The sequence below is a fragment of the Phlebotomus argentipes genome, unplaced genomic scaffold, assembly GCF_947086385.1.
Source record: "Phlebotomus argentipes unplaced genomic scaffold, Phlebotomus argentipes genome assembly contig_5, whole genome shotgun sequence".
NCBI lineage: Eukaryota > Metazoa > Arthropoda > Insecta > Diptera > Psychodidae > Phlebotomus > Phlebotomus argentipes.
In genome coordinates, this window is record NW_026776165.1 from 7,645,275 (window position 1) to 7,665,842 (window position 20,568).

At 47.0% G+C, this 20,568-nt stretch overlaps 6 protein-coding genes across 10 annotated transcripts; 3 read left to right on the forward strand and 3 right to left on the reverse strand.

The window, feature by feature from the left end:
• The first annotated feature begins 75 nt into the window (after window positions 1–75).
• On the forward strand, window positions 76–1,825 carry LOC132256550 (protein Red). 2 transcript variants are annotated; one of them, XM_059753041.1, is made up of 3 exons: window positions 81–170; window positions 234–1,344; window positions 1,407–1,825. In XM_059753041.1, exons 2-3 carry the CDS (start codon window positions 246–248, stop codon window positions 1,823–1,825), a joined length of 1,518 nt encoding a protein of 505 aa, XP_059609024.1. In that variant the 5' UTR covers window positions 81–170; window positions 234–245. The 2 variants fall into 2 exon arrangements, with proteins under 2 accessions (XP_059609023.1, XP_059609024.1); XM_059753040.1 differs by having other exon boundaries at window positions 76–1,344.
• A 1-nt stretch (window position 1,826) lies between these two features.
• On the reverse strand, window positions 1,827–2,688 carry LOC132256552 (tRNA N(3)-methylcytidine methyltransferase METTL6). The gene is made up of 2 exons (XM_059753042.1): window positions 2,041–2,688; window positions 1,827–1,983 (listed from the first exon to the last, which is right to left on the reverse strand). The coding sequence occupies exons 1-2, from the start codon at window positions 2,637–2,639 to the stop codon at window positions 1,827–1,829; spliced, it is 756 nt and encodes a 251-aa protein (XP_059609025.1). The 5' UTR covers window positions 2,640–2,688.
• On the reverse strand, window positions 2,665–3,177 carry LOC132256553 (large ribosomal subunit protein mL55). The gene is made up of 2 exons (XM_059753043.1): window positions 2,926–3,177; window positions 2,665–2,867 (listed from the first exon to the last, which is right to left on the reverse strand). Exons 1-2 carry the CDS (start codon window positions 3,103–3,105, stop codon window positions 2,721–2,723), a joined length of 327 nt encoding a protein of 108 aa, XP_059609026.1. The 5' UTR covers window positions 3,106–3,177; the 3' UTR covers window positions 2,665–2,720.
• A 40-nt stretch (window positions 3,178–3,217) lies between these two features.
• Window positions 3,218–9,428, forward strand: LOC132256548 (tyrosine-protein phosphatase non-receptor type 23). 2 transcript variants are annotated; one of them, XM_059753037.1, is made up of 9 exons: window positions 3,218–3,416; window positions 3,493–3,834; window positions 3,905–6,751; window positions 6,814–6,898; window positions 7,612–8,327; window positions 8,407–8,427; window positions 8,565–8,693; window positions 8,754–9,249; window positions 9,313–9,428. In XM_059753037.1, exons 1-9 carry the CDS (start codon window positions 3,333–3,335, stop codon window positions 9,423–9,425), a joined length of 4,833 nt encoding a protein of 1,610 aa, XP_059609020.1. In that variant the 5' UTR covers window positions 3,218–3,332; the 3' UTR covers window positions 9,426–9,428. The 2 variants fall into 2 exon arrangements, with proteins under 2 accessions (XP_059609020.1, XP_059609021.1); XM_059753038.1 differs by lacking the exon at window positions 8,407–8,427 and having other exon boundaries at window positions 3,220–3,416.
• Window positions 9,429–9,549: 121 nt separating this feature from the next.
• On the reverse strand, window positions 9,550–12,132 carry LOC132256549 (zinc finger protein ZFP2-like). Its single transcript, XM_059753039.1, has 2 exons — window positions 11,841–12,132; window positions 9,550–11,774 (listed from the first exon to the last, which is right to left on the reverse strand). Exons 1-2 carry the CDS (start codon window positions 11,985–11,987, stop codon window positions 9,564–9,566), a joined length of 2,358 nt encoding a protein of 785 aa, XP_059609022.1. The 5' UTR covers window positions 11,988–12,132; the 3' UTR covers window positions 9,550–9,563.
• A 104-nt stretch (window positions 12,133–12,236) lies between these two features.
• LOC132255450 (calcium channel flower) lies at window positions 12,237–17,214 on the forward strand. Of its 3 annotated transcripts, none has more exons than XM_059751491.1 (6): window positions 12,237–12,334; window positions 12,403–12,529; window positions 12,815–13,022; window positions 13,415–13,522; window positions 13,644–13,721; window positions 14,897–17,214. In XM_059751491.1, the coding sequence occupies exons 1-6, from the start codon at window positions 12,332–12,334 to the stop codon at window positions 15,042–15,044; spliced, it is 672 nt and encodes a 223-aa protein (XP_059607474.1). In that variant the 5' UTR covers window positions 12,237–12,331; the 3' UTR covers window positions 15,045–17,214. The 3 variants fall into 3 exon arrangements, with proteins under 3 accessions (XP_059607474.1, XP_059607476.1, XP_059607475.1); XM_059751493.1 differs by lacking the exon at window positions 14,897–17,214 and adding an exon at window positions 14,421–14,442; XM_059751492.1 differs by lacking the exon at window positions 13,644–13,721 and having other exon boundaries at window positions 14,897–17,213.
• The last annotated feature ends 3,354 nt before the right edge of the window (window positions 17,215–20,568 follow it).

The following is a 20,568-nucleotide window of genomic DNA, read 5'->3' on the forward strand; positions in this document are numbered from 1 at the left end:
TTCAAAACTATTTAAATAAGAAAATATTGCCTCAAATTCGTTTTCAGAAATTTCTACGCCACTGAATCTGGGTCGCTAATGTGGCAACACTAATTTTCTTTAATGGTGTTTTGTTGAAGTGGAGCTCGAGAAAAAGTAAATTTTCACTAGGAAACCAGAGAAAATTCTAGGTAACTACTTCAAGATACTGTTTTAGAGTTGCTTGAGGTTGATTTGCACGTGTTGGTGAGCAGGAATCCGCAGAGATGCCTTTGGAAGACGCGCATGACGATTTGGGCAGTGCGAGTCAGAGGCTCACGAATGATGACTTCCGGAAGCTGTTGATGACGCCTCGCACGGCGCCAGCGTATGTGTCTGCATCCAGTCGTGGTGAGACACAGACCAAGGCGTCCGCCACGGCGAAGGTGAGCAACTCTGAGCGATACGAGGCGCGGCGGAAGAAGAAGAACTTTTACGCGGCGCTGAAGAAGCAGGAGGATCACAAGATGTCCGAGCTGGCGGAGAGATATCGCGACAGGGCGAGGGAGAGGCGCGATGGAGTGAATCCCGATTACCAGAACACCGATCAGACGGGAAGCTCGAGCAGTGCGTACAGAACAGTGGCGCCGGACGTGAAGTCGGGCATCGATGCGGCGGAGAGGAGGCGACAGATGATCCAGGAGTCCAAGTTCTTGGGCGGTGACATGGAGCACACTCACTTGGTGAAGGGTCTGGACTACGCGCTGTTGCAGAAGGTGCGCAGCGAGATTGTTGCCAAGGAGCAGGAGCAAGAAGAGGAAATGGAGAAGATTGTGGATGAGCAGGAGCCGCCGAAAGCCCCGGAGCCAGAGAGGCCGAAGCGCGAGGAGGAGTGCAAGACGGTGATGGGACTTAACATAAAGTCCCTCCTGGCGGCGCAGAAGTCCAAAGTGGTGGAGCGCAATGAGCTCTTCCTGCCCGGCCGAATGGCGTACGTGATTGAGCTGGAGGATGAGAATGCTGAGAACGACATCCCGACCATTCTCATTCGCTCCAAGGCAGACGTGCCGGTGTCCAGTGTGGAACTGCAAACACTCACCACGAATGACATCGTGATCAACAAACTGTCTCAGATTCTGGGCTATCTCAGGCAGGGCGGGAAGAACAAGAAGAACAAGAAGCGCGACAAGGACAGGCCGCTGTTCAAGGAGACAGACAAGAAGGCGGACGTGGATGCGATCTACACGCGAGACGAAGTGCACGAAGCTGCCAAGCACGGAGAATCCTCGACCGCTGGCAAGGCGGCGATCTTCGGGCATCCGGAGGCTGGTTACTTCGACAAATCATCCAAGGAGATGACCAAGGGCTCCAAGAGCGGCGGAAGCTGTGAGTTGATAGGTCAGGGAGTGAGAGATTGCCTCTATGTAAAGCTGCTTTGTATCTTTCAGTCCCCAAACCGCCGGTGAAACTGCCCTCGGGACTTATCTCGCGTCTCACGGCAGAGCCTGAGGGTTATGCCGAGTGCTATCCGGGATTGCAGGAGATGAACGACGCCATTGACGACTCGGACGAGGAGGTGGACTACACGAAAATGGATCTGGGCAACAAGAAGGGTCCCATTGGGCGCTGGGACTTCGACACGCAGGAGGAGTACTCGGACTACATGAGCACGAAGGAAGCGATGCCCAAGGCGGCCTTCCAGTATGGCGTGAAGATGCAGGACGGCCGGAAGACGCGCAAGCACAAGACGGACAAGTCGGAGAAGGCGCAGCTGGACAGGGAGTGGCAGCAGATCCAAAATATCATTGAGAAGCGGAAGGCCAAGCCGTCCGGAGAGGCGCCAAAGGCGAAGGCCAGCAAGTACTGAGTCAACTCTTCTGATAAATGCCCTGCACAAAAGTGCGTTTCACATCCACGCTCTCCTTCACGTTCACCGTCTGGCGGTGGACATACGCGTTCTGCTGAGTGGTAAATCCCGCTGCCTGGAACAAGTCATGCGTCTCTGAGTCGGAGAAGAAGTAGCTTCTGCAAAGGACGTGCTGTTAGTTTCCCGGAAGAGATTTGTGGGGGAATAAATGTCACCTCGTGCCGTCCTGGCGAGCATAGAAGTTGTCTGAGAGTTTGCAGGAATCTCTGAAGCGCCACTGCGCCATGTCGTTACGCCCGTAGTCACGGAACAGCACCACTCCGCCTGGCTTGAGAAGTCTCTGCAGATTGTCCAGCACTTTGGGGAATTTCTCCGGGTGAATGGCCGATAAGACGAAGATCAGTGTGATAATGTCCACGGAATTCTCCTGGACAGTGGTGAAAATGTCATCTGTGGTGATGTCACATGTGAATCCCTTCATGACATCCTCAGAATATAGAGGATTCTGCCGCAGGAGCTTCACAGCCTCGCTGGAGAAGTCACAAGCGTAGATATACTTGGCCTGACATACTTCCAACAGTGGGAAGATGAAATTTCCCACGCCACAACCCACTTCCAGCAAAATCTTCGTGTCATCCAGACTGAGCAAGTCAGTGAATTCCCGCGTTGTCCAGTTCCTATCCTTGAAGAACTTGGTCTTGTTCCTCTTATAGAACAAATCCCAGTTCTTTTTGCACTCCTTCTCCAACTTCTGGGACTGGAATGAGGATTCAGCACGGAATCCATGTGAAGAGATCTTCTGACGATTCTCCATCGCGCGATTAATAATAACAACAATGATCCCTAACCCTACTTTTATTGACAACTGAGCTCATATTCCTTCTTCGGAGGATTTTCATTTCTTTTTCAGCATCTTCAAGTACTTCTGAGAGCTGAAGGAGTCTTCGAGTTCGTCATACACTCGGATCTTCTTCTTGGGCTTCCTTCTGTCCAGTCTCATCTTGCGCTCCTCCTCGGAAAGGGTGCTCAAATCCAGCGGAAGCTACAGAGGGAGATAGATATTGATAAGAATGACACCGGTCTTGAGGTTCTCTACTGACCCTGATGATTTCCCTGGGCTCGTGGTAGCGGATGTTGAAGCTGGATCCATCAGGAAGCACCACAACCGTCGGATTGTACATTCTGGCGTACACACCGCGATGTATTTTGGTGATTCCCGCTGTCGTGGAAGAGATGCTACGACTCTGTGTCAGGAAACTAAAGATCCTGGGCAGTGACATCCCGAAAGAAAGATGATCCCTGGTTTCTCTAAGCGCAGCGCCCTGAAGTTTTGGCGAAATTTGACATTTTGCCATGTCTGAAAATCAGTGAAAAAAGTACTGCCAGATGCGCGTTCATTCTTCAATCTGTCAGATGAAAAGGGTGTTTTTGTGTTGGAATTTCTATACGGCTGATTATTATTTCCTAATTTGATTACAAAGAAGCACTTTGCTGGCCACCAGACACAATGGAGGCGGTTCCGCGGCTGCCGATGTTGAGCTTCGACATGAAGCAGAGTCACGAGCCCACCTCCTTCAGCAGCCTGAAGCGCGTAAGTTTGTCGATCGCGCCCCATTGGAAAATCAATCACGATGACTCACGCTTTTCCTCTGTTTCTCTCCCTCAAGTACATCACTGAGTTCTATCACGAGGACCCTGAGTCGTATGCCAAGGAGTTCCATGCGCTGGAGAGTCTGCGAAACAGCGCCGTGCGCCCCAGTCACGACATGGACGGCTGCTCCACCATCAAGAGGTACTATTGTCAGCTGCACTCGCTTGTGCACCGCATCATTTGCCACACGGGCGACCAGGTCCACCTGAGCTTCGCCTGGAAGGACATCTACTCCGGCACGGCGGTGACTTTCTCGGACATCAATCAGGAGATGGCGGCGGTCATGTACAACGCTGGGGCGTTACACTCTCAGCTGGGCGCCGAGTGTGTCCGGACGAATGACGAGGGCATGAAACTGGTGAGTGTTTTCCCTGTTTTAGTGCCCGTAGGAAAATTTGGTTAAGGCATGATTTCTACCCTCGCTTCAGGTTTGCACGCATTTCCAGTGCGCCGCTTGGGTGTTTGGTCACTTGCGCGATAACTACAAGGGTATGGAGATGAGTGACATGGGCAGGGATCTGCTGCTGTTCATGCAGCAGCTCTCCTTTGCTCAGGCGCACGAGTGCATCCTGGAGAAGAGCCTGACAGACAATAGGAAGGCCGCCACAGTATCCACTGTGGCCAGTCACATCATCAATTTCTACGTGACAGCTTTGGGGGCGCTCACGACGGGCGGCGACGATGGTGTGGTGTGCGAAATGGTGGGCAGCAGAACTTACAAGGAGTGGAAGCGCTATGTGAAGTTCAAGATCGCCTACCTGAGCGCGATTCTGTATCTGTACCAAGGGCAGCAGTACGAAGAGATGCAGAAGATGGGTGAGCGCGTGACACTCTTCCAGGCGGCCTTCGATAAGCTGGAGGAGGCGAGGAAGGAGAGCAAGGGAATGCAGGGCCAGGAGCAGATTGCCGAGGCATTGGTGTTCACCAATGATGTGATTGAGGCGAAGAGGAATGCGGCGAAGAAGGAGAATGAGTACATTTACCACGAACAAGTGCCGGAATTGTCTGCCATTCCGCCGGTGAAAGTGGAGAAGAAGCTGATGATGAACGGGATTGGATTCAATCCGTCAGATCCGGAGTACGTGAACAATGATATCTTCCATCGCCTCGTGCCGTTGGAGGCGCACGAGGGCAGTTCTCTGTACAGTGAGGAGAAGGCGGCACTGCTGCGTCATGTTGGTGCGCGCGTGGAAGATAAGGATGCGGAGTTGAATGCTTTCGTGAGTTCGCTGAATTTGGATCCGCTGCAGTTTGACAACAGCGTCAAGTTGCCTCAAGGCATTGTCGATCGCTGTGCCGCTCTGCACGCGCGTCCGACTGCCATCAGTGACTTGGTGGCGTCGATGTCGAGCCTGGCGGAGTCCTGCTCGGACGTGGAGTCGATGCTGCAGGAGATCAGGGATATGCTGGAGGAGGAGGACGCTCGTGAGAAGTCGTATCAAAAGACAATGGGTGCACGACCGAGTCAGCACTTCTCAGAACTGATCAGGGAGTTCCAGAAGTACCAGGAGGCACACAACAAGGCGGGTGAGAGCAATGAGACCCTAAGGAAGGCCATGGGACTGCACGTGTCGAATCTCAAGACGCTGGCACAGCCGCTCAGCGACATAACAAGTCTGGTGCCGGTGAACAAGGAGGCGACGGATGAGAAGCAGTTTGAGAAGCTGAAGCACTTGCTCGCCAAGGTGAACACGATGAAGACGCAGAGAGCGGGATTGGTGCAGGAGTTCAGGGATGGCGTAACAGCGGACGACATCACGGGGAAGATCGTGACGTGGGAGAAGAAGCTGGAGAAGTTGTTCAAGAAGGAATTGGCGAAGCACGACAAAGTTGTGGCGCTGATTGAGCAGAATCTGGCGGCGCAGGGGAACATCATCAAGGCACTGACGGAGGCATATGCTGAGTGTGCTCCAGACATGAAGGCATTGGTGGAGACGAAGCACAAGAGGGAGCACTTCTACTCCTCATTGGCGGCCTCCTATGACATCTACGAGGATCTGCTGGGCAAGAGTGCCAAGGGATTGGAGTTCTACCGGAAGTTACAGGGCAATGTGCAGAAGCTGCTGACCAGAATCAAGGCGGCCAGAGATGTGCAGGAGGAGGAACGTCAGCAGCGTCTCAAGTCGACCAGTGTGACGCCAACACCCGAAGTTGTCAGTGCGACTCCTGCCGTGACTGTGGCCAAGAGTGGGCCGAAGCTGAAGGACTACCTAAAGTCCGAGACTTCCTACATTCCGCCCGCGGTGAGGCCAAATCCCCTGGGATCAGAGAACACCTCCGCCTCCACCTGCGCGACGACGACCAGCTCGGACAAGTTCATGTCTCAGACGGTAGCCGGCGGCTATCAGGGCTACTACTTTGCTCCGGAGGCGGTGAGTCAGTATTACGTGCAGCAGCAGACGTCACAGACGCAGTCCGGCTACACGAATCCCATCTACCAGTCCCAGTACTACTACACAACAGCCCAGGGCAGTGAGGCATTCACACAGCCCGTGACGCAGACATCCAGCAGTGCTTATCAGGCGCCGCAGCAGCCCCAAGTCTCCTACAATTTCTATGGGGAGCAGCAGATGACGAATGGCGCTTCCTCGGTCAATAGCTATTCGGCTGGTGTCCAGCAGGCGCCACCGATGACTACACATTCCACCAGTAGCATTCCTGCCGGTGGTCACATGTCAACGTGCGTGGATCCTCAGCAATCGACATTCTACAACCAGTCCGGATACGGTTATCAGACATCGTACGCCACAGCCGACCAGCAGAGTCAGATGTACTATCAACCAGTGCCGTCGCCGGGTCCGGCGCAGACCAGTGATGCTTCCGTGGCTAGTCTGACGCAGCAAGTGAGCGGAATGAGCATGAATCAAGGCTGGGATCCGATGACTTACGGCCAGAATGCGACGAGTGACGCTGCGGCATCGGTCGCTCAGACTCCGTACGCTTATGGAGGACAGATGTACGGACAGTACAATCAGCCAGATCAATATGCGCAGGCCTACAGCACGCCAGACACTTCGCAGATGCCGCAGAACTACCAGCATCCGATGTCCAGTCAGTATTCCATGGGCCAGAGCCAGTCGTACGCCTCCCATCCGGGCTATGTGTACAATCCGATGACGGGCGAGTACCAATACGCCAGTGGGTATCAGATGGAAGTCAACACCACGGCGCAGTACATTCAGAATCACTACACGAACGCCGGCGAAGCTGGATATGGACAGACGGTGGCCAGTTCGACGGTTTACGCCGCTACACAGGCCTACGATTCCTCCCAGGTGAGCATTCCGCCGATCTGGCGGTCAATTGCAAGGTGGTAATAACTCTGCTCTCCTTCCAGTATACGAACCCTGTGATGCAGCCTATGCCGCAGGTGCAGGGCCAGATTTCCTCGCCACAAGTTCAGCCCGGAACACCAGCTGCAGGTATGCCAACTGCTTATGGGTTGTATTTCATTGGGTATTACTATTACTCCGTTGTCATTCGTCGCACTGTCTTCTACTACAGGCAGTAGAAGATGTGTTTCTTAACTAATCTTTGCTTTCTTTCCCCTTGAATTTCTTAAATTAACAAAATGTGAAATTGAAATAGGCTATTGGAAATGTCGATGAACTGAATTGATGAAATTTTTAGGGAGTGAAGTAATAAATTTTCCCTCACTTTTCGCACCTTCTTCGTAGCTTTTGTAAAATGTACGAAAGTTGTTTATTTAGTGAAGTGTGAATCCACGGAACCAGAGCAGGTATCGCCAAAGCCCTTAAGTCTACAAGAATTTATGATTGCATCTAGTTTACACTTTAGTCAAACAGTGTAATTCAACAAGTTTTAGTGCAAGCCACTCCCCTTTGGATGCTCCGCCCACTTATAGGGAGATTTAAACTGTTTGGCTAAAGTAAAATGTAGTAAATAATATGAACTATACTAACCATTTACCAGATTTGTTCATTTTATAACGTGTGAAGTGAGATAAAGACAGATATTCTGTTAATCGTTTCTTTAAATCGTCTAAGAATATCTGTTAATTCACGCTTTTGTAGTTAGACTAGACTAACCCACTAACCACTGAGCCTTAAAGTTCTGTCAATCTTCTTTCAGATCACTTTATCTAATGCTTTATTTCACTTTAAATGTATTCCAGTTGAAGCCAAGCCTGAAACTCCCGCTGTCAAGGCTGAACCGTCAGTGGCGCCTCCAATTAAGGCGTCTAATCTGGATCTCCTGTCGGGAATTGACTTCACAACTCCAGACATTCCGGCCACGCCACTCTTGCAGCCCAAAGTCGTCTCGGCGACAGCCAAAGAAGAGCCTGCGAAAGTGGAGACAAACGTGGACATCTTGGCGAATGTCCTGGTGCCGGAGAAGGAGGTCAAAGTGGAGCTTGTGGAGGCGCTTCCAGTCAAGCCTGCTGCTCAGAGTGGCGGTTTTGAGAGGAAGATGAGCGGAGAGAATGCGTCGATTCTGTCTCAGCTGGATTCTTTGGAGCAGTCTTTCAGTGAGACGTCATCCGTGAAGACGGAGGACTTGGGCGTGAGCGAGGCGATCCTGGGGAAGTACAAGGATGCCCTAGACGATCCCAGTGTCCTCAAGTGGTTCCACAAGGAGGTGGAACGAATGGAGAAGTTCATCGAGGGTGTCAGCATCAAGACACTGAACGGATCCACTCCGTTGGACACAAAGTGGAAGGAGTTGCAGGATTTGCTTGTGAAGGATGAGTCTAAACGTTCCATCACGGTGGCGAAGTGGTTCTACGAGAAGAATTGGAAGAATCTGAAGGAGGATTATGTGCCGTACGATCACTCAAGAGTGATCCTGCCGACAGAAACGGAGGATTACATCAATGCTGCTTACGTGAGGGTGAGTGAAAAGAGTTAGTTTTGGTGTGTGGATTTGTAATGTTTGGCTCGCTTATGATGTTTATCTTTCAATGATAAAGATCCCAGCGGATGGAACTGTGGTAAGTGGATGAAGAATCACTACCATGGTATTTCCCTCCTGCAAATCTTCATGATCCTCGATCACTGCTCATCGTAGAGATTGTGGTATTTTTGTCTCCGGATGGTGTCTAAAGTGTGTGTTTCTTGGCCATTTCAGGAACTCGGGCCGGGTTGTCCTCAGTTGATTCTCGCTCAGACACCCAAAGCGACCACCTTTAAAGACTTCTGGTTCATGGTTTGGTCACAGAAATCTCAGCTTGTTGTCTGTTTGCATCCGCCAACTGAGGTGAGTTGCGTTGAAATGAATTTCACTCCAGGATTGCTGGTGAAATGCCTGCTTTTGCAGATGCTGGACACCTTCTGGCCGACTCAGGTGAACGCCGAAGTCACGCACGGGGATTTTTCCGTTACGCTGCAGCGTCAGTTTGATCTGTCGCACTGTCTGGAGCTGAGTTTGAGGGTAACAATGCTGGGCAGCGATGCCATTCACTACTTGAGTCTGCTGCAGATGAAGATGCCGTGGGGAAAGGGATCTTGCGGGCAGATCTTGGGCATTGCCCAGAATGCCATTGACACGATGAGGAGGCATCAGGCTCAGGACGGACCGGGAAAGTCCTGGCCGCTGATCATCAACTCCCTGACCGGGGCCGATCGCTCGGGATGTCTGGCTGTGGCCATTACAGCCATCCTGGCGGCGCAGTCCAGACGCCCGACTCTCATCAATGTGGTGGATGTGTGGTACAGGATCTGCTCGCAGAGGAAAGGCGCTCTGGAGGATGCTGAGAACCTCTTGCTGTCCTACAAAATTGTCCTCTCTCACGGCCATGAGCTGCTGAACAAGCGTAAGAGTTGCGTGGGCGCAGTTTCTGGGGGCGAGTCTTCTCATCGATTTCCTCTCCTTGCAGACGGCATTATGACGTCGTACCAGATGAAGACGGCGCAGACAGCCACCGTGGAGGCCAAGCAGGAGACCATCGATCCACTGAGTCAGCTGGATCCACTCTGGAAGCTGAAGTGAATTCCTTGTTGAGTTTTTTTTCTAACACAATAATATTGATATTTGTGGAATTATTTTCAGTTTATAGCTCAAAGTTTATCTCAATATTTAATCGTGAAAGATATAAAAACATTTATAAATGAGAGTCTCTAGTGTTGTTCACTTGTCGGCCAGGAGGAATCTGTAGTCTTCTGTTGAGTCGAGTTGAAGTGCAATGCTGGCGCTGGAGAAGATGCCACTTGTCGGATCCTCGCTGATGTTCTGCATCGTGAGAATCTCCTCGGGATTCTTCTCATCCAGAATCCTGATAATGCTGTCCGCCTGGGGATTCACTACTTGACTGAGCTGCTGCTCCTTGGGCGGATAAGTCGCCACGAAGATGATCTGGCCATTCTCCACGTCGTCACCTTGGTTCAGGATCTGATAGACTATCGGCATGTCCGCTTCGGGGAGAGTTTTTGGCTCCTCACTAGTGCTGACCGCCGGCGGAGCAGCATCGGCGTGCTGCTTTGCGTGCTTCACCATGTTTGAACGGTCGGCGAACGTCTTTCCGCACGTGACGCACGCGAAGGGCTTCTCGCCAGTATGCGTGCGTGAGTGCTTCTTCAGCGCATACTGCTCGGCGAAGCTCTTCTGGCAGATGTCGCACACGAAGATCTTCTCGTTACGGTGGCGGCGCATGTGAATCTTGTAAGATTCCAGCTTGATGAAGGCCTTGGTGCACATCTCGCAGTGCCACGGGCGCTCGTTCGTGTGCCTCTGCGAGTGCATGCGACACTGGGACAGCGTCTTGAAGGACATTTCGCAGTGCTGGCACTTGAAGGGCCGCTCGCCCGTGTGGATGCGCACGTGCTCCTTGAGGATGCCGCGCTGCAGGAAGGACTTGCCGCAGTGCTGGCACTTGAAGGGCTTGTGGCCTGCGTGCCAGCGATAGTGGTGCTTCAAGGCGGCGTTGTAATGGAAGCGCTGCCCACACAGATCGCAGCCGTAGCGCTTCTCCTGCGAGTGGCACAGCGCGTGGTACTGCATGTGTGGCTTCGTCTTGAAGCGCTTCCTGCACACGCTGCACTCGAACGGGCGCACGGCGATGTGCACATTCTGATGCTTCTGCAGCTGGTGCTTCTGCATGAACTCCTTGTCGCATTTGTTGCATGCGAAGCGCCGCACACCGCTGTGCTCCGTCTCCTTGTGCAGCACCACCACGGCCGGATCCGTGAACTTCCTCTGGCACACGTCACAGTGGAAGGCCGGCGGCGTGCGATGGCTCGTCATGTGGCTGCGCAGCTCTTGCAGGTATGAGAAGGCCATCTTGCACAGACTGCACGTGAACTTCTTCGTCGCCGTGAAGGTGGCCTGCGTCTCCAGAGTGGGATCAAAGGCCAGATCCAGCTCTGGGATGTTCATGAAGTCCTCGTCGATCTCACTGATTTGCGGCATCACTGTCTTGTCATTCTGCAGATCGTACAGCGCCTTGGCTGCCTCCTCAATGGCCGAAGAGTCCGCCTTGGCCACCTTTACACTCTCCACAATGCCTTGACCCTTGTGACCGCTGTCGCTCTGGTGCTCCTTCAGCTCCTCCCGCTTTAGGAAATGCTCCAGGCACTCTGTGCACTCATAGCGCACATTCTGATGAGTCGCCCGATGGCTGAGGAATCGTAGCTCCTGGGAGAACGTCTTGCTGCACACGTCACACATGAATCTGGTCTTCAGCCTCGCCACGCGTCCCTTCCTGTGAAACTCCACCTTCTGTGTCACCACCAAATCACTCAACACCACGCCGTCCGATGACTTGAGATGCCCTATCACCTGACTCCCTCTACCGTCCTCCTCCGTGGCATTCTCGATGATCTGCGCACTCTCTTCCGTGTCCGACACGCCAGTCTTGTCAATCACTCCCTCAGCCACGTACACCTTCTCCAGTTCCTTGCCCTGCACCACGCCCTGGAAGCGAGCTGGGGCCCGGATTTTGCGCTTTCGTCGCCCATCCTCGCCTTGCTCCTCTCTCTCCTGCGCCTCCTGACGCTGCTTCGCCAGCAACTCCTCTTCGGCCCGCAGTCGCTGCGCCTCCAGCACTTCTGGCGATGGTTTCGGCGGCCTGCCGCGCTTCTTGCGCGGTTTCTCAACGCCCATCGCCTTCAGTGACAGCGTATGATTAGTAGGAAAGAGAACACTCTCCAAATCCTGCCCAAGATCCTCATATGCGATGATTGCAGTGCTGTTACTCTGCTCTTGACACAGCCACTCTTCTCTCTGCAGCTCCCTGAGCTTCTCCTGACCGCGGATGATCAAGTCGAAGAACTCCACAGTTGTCTCCACCTGAATATTGCATCCTGGACAGATCCACCGGGGAAACTTCCCGTCATCCTTGACCTTAAAGTGGAATGGGAAGAAGTAGGTCAACATGGTCACTAAGAAAAGTGCCTTTTCTCCACTCACCTTCACTGGGAGGTACTGATTTATGAGATTGCTGAGTCGAGAAGATGCCTGGTCATCCTTTGGATCGAACAATTGGTATCCACTTGAGTTACTTTCTCCGCACAAACGACAAATCCGGGCATCGCAGAGAAGCTCTGAACCCTCCATTGAACCGCCTGATTTCCACAATTCTGCATTTATGAAATATCAAGAGTCATTTGTTTCACCTTTTCTACTAATTTTGAGATTCTTTCACTACACTTTTAGATGCTTTTTCAGAGGAAAAAGACTAATAGCAAAAGAGCGCAAGTTTCGCTGCGAGAACGTAAACAAAACTGACATTTGAACACATTCCACAGATTTATGATTGTGGAAACAACGAGAATTCCCGAACATGCTCGTGAAATCGACCACAATTGACAGTTGACGTGCATTTTTGCTGTCTCGGAGTGATTTTCCTGTTGAGGAGGAGTTTTTCAGTGATTTTCACCCCATTATCCAACCCATAAACGATGGTAAGATATCCCTGTCGCCTCTGTGAGTGTCAGAGTTGAGATTGTGATGTGATTTTCACCCTTTGCAGGCTTCCATAACGGAGAAATTTGTGAGCTTAATGGCTCGACCCGGTCAGGACAATGTCCCCAAAGATGACGACGTCCCGTGGTATCTCAAGTACGGCGGACGCGTTCTGGGCATCGTGGGAGCCTTCTGTAAGTCACCAGATTGGGGAATGGGGAATGCTCAGCTTTTGGATGGCGGGGAAAAGCCCAGAAATTGCACACGCGTTGCGAATTTGATGACACGACATGGGGAAAAAATCGATGCTCTTCTCGCTATCATGTCGCTGTTCTTTTGCTTGTGTGAGAATTGTGGGAGGATTCCGGAAGTGATTTATCTGCGCTCGTGCGCCCCGCCAAGAGCTGAGAGGAGGGCATCTTTGCCGTCAATCTGGTGAGAGAGTCACTGATATGGCTTTGTTTTCTCCCCCTTTTCAGTTGCCATCCTCTTCGGACTATGGAACTGCGTTGGTATCCTGCTGGCCGACGTGAGCTGCCTGATCTCTGGCATCCTGCAAGTGTGCGCCGGGCTGCTGGTGATGGTCGTGGAGGCGCCCTGCTGCTGCATGTTCGTCGATTTCGTCCAGAAGATCGCCGACTTGGCGGATTCGAAGCCGCATTACTACCGCGCTGGCGTCTATTGCGCGTAAGTTGGTCTTATCTCGTCAGACTTGGCTGGGTAGTTGCGCTCCTATTCCCTCCCCCTATCCGTTAGTGGCCACTGAGTCACGGCGGCAAGTCGCTCAGGGGTCTTCCGGGGCTGATACAGCTTTAATCTACCTGACTTGTGGACGGTTTTTCTGCCTTCTTCTTCACTTGGGGAGGAAGATAAGCGTACACTGCGTGGAAGCGCTTTATCGTGGCTCATTTCAACGGTTTCTTGGCTAATTATTTCATTATCGGGTGATAAATTGAGGAAAAAACCGTGAAGGATTGTAAAAACCTTCGACAATTGCGAATCAATAGAAAAGCCATAATATTTACCGTTGCTAAGCTTTCGACATTGATAGTAAACAGTATAATTTTTGCATTTCGCAGCATTGCGATTCCCCCAATCATCATCTGTCCAGGCTTGGGCAGTATCTTTGGATGCGGCCTGATCTTTGGCACTGGCGTTCTCTATGGCATGATGTCGCTGGGCAAGAAGTGAGTATTACAGTTCAGAAAGACTCTCCTAAAATCACTTCCCACTAATTGACTTAATCCACCGCAATTGTGCGTGTTTACTAATGATTCTGTAAAAATGCCATCCTAATGCAACCCAAAGGGGATCACGTCAAGACATGGCGGCCATAGCATCGCCGAATGCAATGTCTCCTGGTCAGGGACCGACACTGGATCAAAGGTCAACATTAATGGAGGATCCAGACGTCTGGCGTCCGACATAAAGCGCTAGATCCTCTAGTTTGCTAGCCCAAAAGAGCACACACGAACATTGAAACACTCGACACAAGGCATTGCCATCATATATCATATCCCATAAAAGACACACTCTGAGAAAAAGAAGTGGCAAGAGAAGATATTCGTATATAGTATATATTTGAGAGAATCACAAGCCACAAAAGTCACACAGAAACACAGATGAAAAGTACATTTTGCAACACCTTTATCTCTTCTTACTTTTTCAATATTATTTCGTCGTTCAACCTTTCTTCGTGAACTCATCACTGACTTTTTCACCATCAAGGATCGCACACTTAATGCAAAATCCATTCATAAAGGCAACTAATCTTTTTCTCTCTCATATTATGTGGTGTGAGCTTTGTGTGTAACCAAATTGCATGGAATTGATGTAGTTTTACTGCTCTGGTGTTTTGTGAGAGTTCTTTGGAAATGAAAAAAGATTGAATGCTGAAATTTTTTTGTGACATTTCTGAAATCTTAGATAGCCTGGATATTGAATAGAAAAGCTTCGTCCTGTTTGCCTCGGAAAATTAATAAGGATTTTTGGTTTTCGTACATTTAACTATAATGCAAAAGTTTTTAGAAGGGAAAACATGATTTTTCTGCACTATTTTCATTTTTTTTTTTACTTTCTATTTAGCATGTCTGATCCGGTGTTATAAATTCACTGAAAGACGTGCGGTTTGTCATCTACTAAGAATTTTCTATAAAACTTTTATTGCTTGATTTCGATTTTATTCATTATGAATTCATATGGAGAAACCATTGCAAATCATCACACGTTTGCCTCGTTCCAATCAAGAATCGCGATGCACCGTTTAGAGCTAAACAATTGAAGATATTGAGTTCTTTGTACTGGTTGTTTACAATCATTTGCATGTTCGTATATTTCACTTGAATAGCAAAGAGCATCACTTTGTGCAATTATTCGTGTGTATTTTCTCGAAACACGGCAAAAGATGTGCAATTTTGATGTGGCGTAGATTTTGTTCAGTTGCATTTCCTCTTAGTTTTCCAAAGATGGGGCAGCAGCGAGAAAAAAGTGGGGAAATTGGTGTGCGATGATTAATTGAGGTTTTTTTTCATGTGTTCATCATCGCCTTCGCGGGAGAGCAGAGCATCCCTTCAAGAAATGCGAAACGCCGCTGTTGCATCCGACAATAGCAGACCAATTCAGACAACCTCGGGCATGCGGTCGAACCTCGTGGACAATGCTCAACCTGTCGCATTCACAGGCCCACCTGCGTATGATAGCAACGTTTGATAAAGTAGCCAATAGGGGAAATGATGATTTACCTGTTAAAATGTGGATCGGAGTGCTGGAGCAAGGACTCAAAGAGGTAAAGCGAATTCACTGAACAGTTGCAACACACATACACTCATTACAGATAGAGAGAACACTGAAAAGTGTGAGACGTTGAAAGTGAAGAAAAAAAGAAGAAGTATATTTTAATGAGAAGAGTAAAAAATGCAAATAACGATTAACTAGAAATGTTGAACTTAATGTTATTTATTGATGATTAACTGAAAGGAGAAATGAAAGTAGAACAATTATAGAGACGAAATAATTATTGAAAATGTTGCTGAAAAGAAGTTTACATTAGAAATTTTACAAGACTTACACAGGAAAGGAGGTGAGAAACACATGGAAATTGATAGTTCTGTAGATTGATCATTCATTTTTTTTTTCTTTTTCTTCTTCGAATCGTTTCACGCTTTTTGTGGAAATTATATAGACTTTTTGATTTCTTAGCCCATATTAAATTGTAATATTTTTCTTCCTTTATTATGTGATAAAATTATCTAAGCAAATATAAATCTTGTTTGCTTATTAATTGTCCTTTTTTATTATCTTGTGCGTGATTTGAAAAATGTTTTATTTTCATCATGTTTCTATTCATGGTTGTAGGAGGAAATGTGAAAAATATATCTTCCCAATGATTTTCCCTATCAATTTAATTTTCATATCTAGAAGAGAAAACGTAATTTATTCACAAATAATCTTATTCTGTAGTTTAATTTGCATGCAAGTGGTATTTTTTTAATGGTATATTTTGAGTCAATTATATGCAGTTTATTAATTGCGAATTGTGTCGGCGATAAAGAGTAAATTAAAGCAAAAGATTCGTATGATATAATCACATAATTCCATATGTAATAAATTATTCAAGTTATATGAAATCATTAAAAAAAGGGAAGAGTAAAAGCGAAGAATTGAGAAATTGATAGATTAATAATTAAAAGACAGACAAAAATGTTGAAAATTTTAGACATAAAGGTGGCAAAAAGTAGAAGGAAAGGATACAAATATTGCATTAAATTTACATCGTATCACACTATTAGAGATATCATGGATATTAGATAGATATCCGGATAATTTATCAGTATAAAATGCAGGGCAATTTCGTAGCCGAGGAATCACGTTATAGCCGTGTATAACAGACTGTTATACGCTGGAAAATTCGCGGTAAAAAGTCATTGGAAAGGCATGTACAAATGTGTCTAACAATATTTTTCTGTATTTGATACATTTTTATAGTCCGTTTTCTATGATTCTCCTAAAAAATATCCCCTTAATTTGAAGTTTTCATGAAATTTTGCACCCTGAGAAATTTGCGAAAATCCTGGCAATTAAATTACATTTAAATTAACGAGTGTGTCTCTGCGAGAGACACTCTTCAAATGCAATGAATTTAAGCACACCAATAAACGTTCACTGTATGCAATTAAATTTGATAACGACTATCTTGAGACACTCTTTGTTTGCCTTTTCAATAAAAGTGCCGTGAATTGCACGTGAACTTTTGCGGATTCACGACACAATTTGCCGAGAGTATGAAAACATTTGAGTGATTTCTCCTCAGGCTAAAAGGATTTGTCTCTGTGTAAGGGCAATTAGGAGTATGTGAAACGTATAAAAGTAAAATAATAATCATTGAGGTGAGGAAGAGTGCATTTTGAAGGCTTCATTAAAGCATTTTTGGGTTTTAAAGTAGTGCAGAAAATGAGAGATTATAAAATAAAATTTAAAAAGAAACATTCCGTTGCAATTTAGAAGCGACTTCCACGGTAATGTTCCATTATGATGTAATTGTGAAGACATATCGGATGAAAAAAAAGACATGAGAAAATCATCAAATTAATGCTAATTTATAATAGAAATTCCTCCGCGATGCACTATAAATTGGCCACTCATGAGAAAATGTGCTTGAATTTAATTTTAACAAACAAGAGAAAGATTTGCTCATTAAAGTCTCTGTGAAGAGGTCGACAGCTTGTTTCTGTTACGAAAGCGCGATTCATATAATATTTGGAAAATTCATGCGTGAATTTTTCAAGAATATATCCGGAAGATTTCCGCTCGATGTCGAGCGAAATGTTGTGCAGAGATTGTTCTTTTCTTGATGTAAATGTAATGTACTAAATGTGTATAAAATATATGTATATACGATAACATTACAGAAACTTTTCATTTTGTCTGCCGTGCATTTCGGATGTCTCGATAAAATTAACCCCCAACAGTGATGTGCAGTGAATAAAAGTGCAGTGATTTGAGTTGTTCGTGCGCTATTGGAAAATCGACCCGAAAGATATTTTCAATGAAAAAGTCTGTGTAAATTTAGACAATGTCATCAGAAGCCAATTAAGACGAAAGACATTTGGCAAGTTACGAAGTGCACTGAAAAACGTGCTTCACGAGAAGATAAGGTTAGTATTAAACGTGTTTTCAGAGTGATAAAACGAGTTCAATTTTGCACCAAATGTTTTGTAAATTGAACCGTGTAAGCAAAATTAAATTTAAAGTGACATAGAAATCATTGTTTTACACATTTTTGATAAGATGAATTGATGGTGTGATTTTATTAAAACGAAATTTGCGTCTGCATTTATGGCACGCGACTGTGAAGCGCGCGATTGAGGAAATCTTGATGGGCGTAATTTAGGAATTTTATTCACTCGCCGGAACTTTGTTATCTCTGTCGGCAGATCGGGCAGTGGAAGTGCAGTAGGACCCGAAAAGGGTGAGTTGAGGGCAGATTTATGGGCTCGTGAGCGCGATCAATGCAGTGAAAAGGCACACCAACTGCTGCGCTAATGAGGGTATCGCCAATTTGCCTTTTCAACTGCCACAAATTCAATTCGCATGGGTGCGAATTCAGGGGGTCGCAATGCGACTGGACGACAGAAGGCAAATCAGATGTTTGAGAGCAATTTCACTCGCATTAGCAGAAATTTATCTTCGATCTTGACATGGATTTATCACAGAGTTGTCAGCCTTCAACTTGAATTTCTGCCGCGTCAATGGCAATTTCCCACTTGATTTGCGTGCTTCTTGCTCGGGTGGATTTTTCACGCTGTGGCGTGGGAAAGGCCGCTGCAGCTCGGGAGGAATCACAAAAATGCCCCATTTTGATAAGACACAAGTGGAGAGAAAGAGGAGAGAGAAGACAATGGTGAGAAACTGACCCATATCTGCTAATTCTCCTTCAATTCCTCACACAATCTCTCGAGTCCCAACTAATGAGAAAGTGTGCGATACCGAAGGAATTTCAAATATTTACCTTTTCATGTGTATCCTTGTCTCTTCACCTTCTTCTTCGCCTCTTTGACGGGCTGACTTGGGGAAGATTTACGATGGCTCTTGGCTGGGGAAGCACGGAGTGCGAGAGAGAGAGAGAGAGAGAGAGTAAATGTGTGTAATTCACATTTCCTGTATCTCTGGCTCAAGAATAAAACTCCGCCACAATTGTTATCAATTGTCTTTTGATAAAACAAAGTCTCTTTCATTTTGCAATGAGCAGATTTTCTGATCCAATTGCTGGCAAAAGACACGTGCTTCGGCATTGCTTAAAAAGTGATTATATACTATATTATTGCATTTCTGTGCGCGATTACCTTGTACGAAATTGGAAATGAGTTGAGAAATTTACGGCATCAAAATACGCAGCAATTACGTGTGCAGAGAATTGATTATCATTTTGATGAGTCGCGTACGTATTTCCATTCATATTGGTTTAAGAATATAAATACAATAAATTTGATTTATTTTTACGCATTTGTCGAACTACACGCAAAATCTCTGTTTCACTCTTTTGCGCTCAACAATGTTGCAAATGTTGCATTCGTGCGAGAATATTAGAACATTTCACGCAATCTGTAGGTCAATATTTCACTTCAACATCAATTTGAAGTTCGATTGAGTGATGTCGTTTTAGATTTGAGTCATCTTTTCAAGGGCGTTTTTCCTACACCACACATTTTGCAATGTTTTCTCCGTGTCGCATTGCATCCACTCTCGAGCTCACTTCCAACTGAGCAGGGGGCAAAAAGGGCGATTCTCGGCGCATTAAAAATTCACAGTCACATTTTATCCCGACCGCCCTCGGTTGTGCCTTTAGAGTGCACAGGCACTTCTGGGCAGAGAAAGGCGAGCAGTTGAAAATGTGTCACGTTCCGCTTCCATTGTTGGCCTCTCGGTTGGGATTCAGGATCCAGGACATTAGGTAATGTGGAAGAGAGCGACCAATTAGGTAATTTATGGCCGCCGCCTTTGTTGTCCTTCTGGCCCATGGCTTCTGCCTCGTGGAATTTGTATGGCCATTGAGGAAGATCACCATTAAATTGGCTAAAGAATGGCCCTGTGAGCGTCACATTTTTTCCTCCCGAAATGCCAGGATTGCCAGGAAGCGATTTATTTATTGTCACTGTAAAATGCGAATAAACAACCTAAATTTGTCAGCCAATCTCATCATTCTTGCATCAATGCGATGATGAGCCTCATGAAAATTATTTCATACGCAACGCATTTTCCTACACTCGTCGGATTAGCAGTGCGACGGAGGGTTATTCTTTTCAATTAAATTGATTAAACTCACCCATGAAAGGCGAGAGGAATTATGCTCGTCGTCGGAGCAGCAAAATGCCAGAGCGCGAAGGGGATGAAACAGTGCTGGATTGTAATAAATTTATTTAAATGCAAATTCGTGAGGCAATTCCGTCGCATTTGATGGTAAGAGGGCCAGAGAGACACCCTCCGTCGAGGGACAGAGGCAGGAGCGCGTGAATTTCATCATTTTTCCGGAGATTAATAACGCCACCGCCCTGTGGGATGCCAATAGTGCGGAGGAGTGCAAGAATATCCAATTGAGGGATGCTGCTCAACCGCTCCCATCCCGCCGCACATGTGAGTCAGCCTCCGTGGGCGGGGGTGCTTCTGAACCAGTAATCAAAATCCAAGAACCTCTCCCGGGCCCCTTTCCACTCCTCCGGCCCTCGTGCGGATGCACTGAACAGCAGAGGGTGCAACTTTTCGGAAAAATTTGTGTAGGGCGGTGAAAATGGTTCAAGTTCTGACCATTAATTGATGTTGTTAGTGATGTTCTTCTGTTGTTATAGCAGTTATTTATAAAAACAACAGATTGGTTTTTGATAAAACAAAATCACGTGGTATTCACAAGGATATTTATTATTATTTCACCTATTGCATAATTATTGAATAATTAATAGTCAGTTTTCGTTTTATTCCTTTAAAACAACACACATTCTAACAATTAATAAATAAATTTTTATAAATTTATTTATTATAAATTTTATAAATTTATAAAAATAATAATAAATTCTAGTCAGAATTTAGAGAATAATTCATGTGTGATCAGACCTTTAGAACGTGTTTTCTTTACAAACATTAAATTATATAAAACAGGATCGAATTTCATAGGTTTTTAAATTGCTACTTTCTGAATGGGCGGAGCAATAGAAGGGGCGTCACTTCTATAATCTTGCTAAAG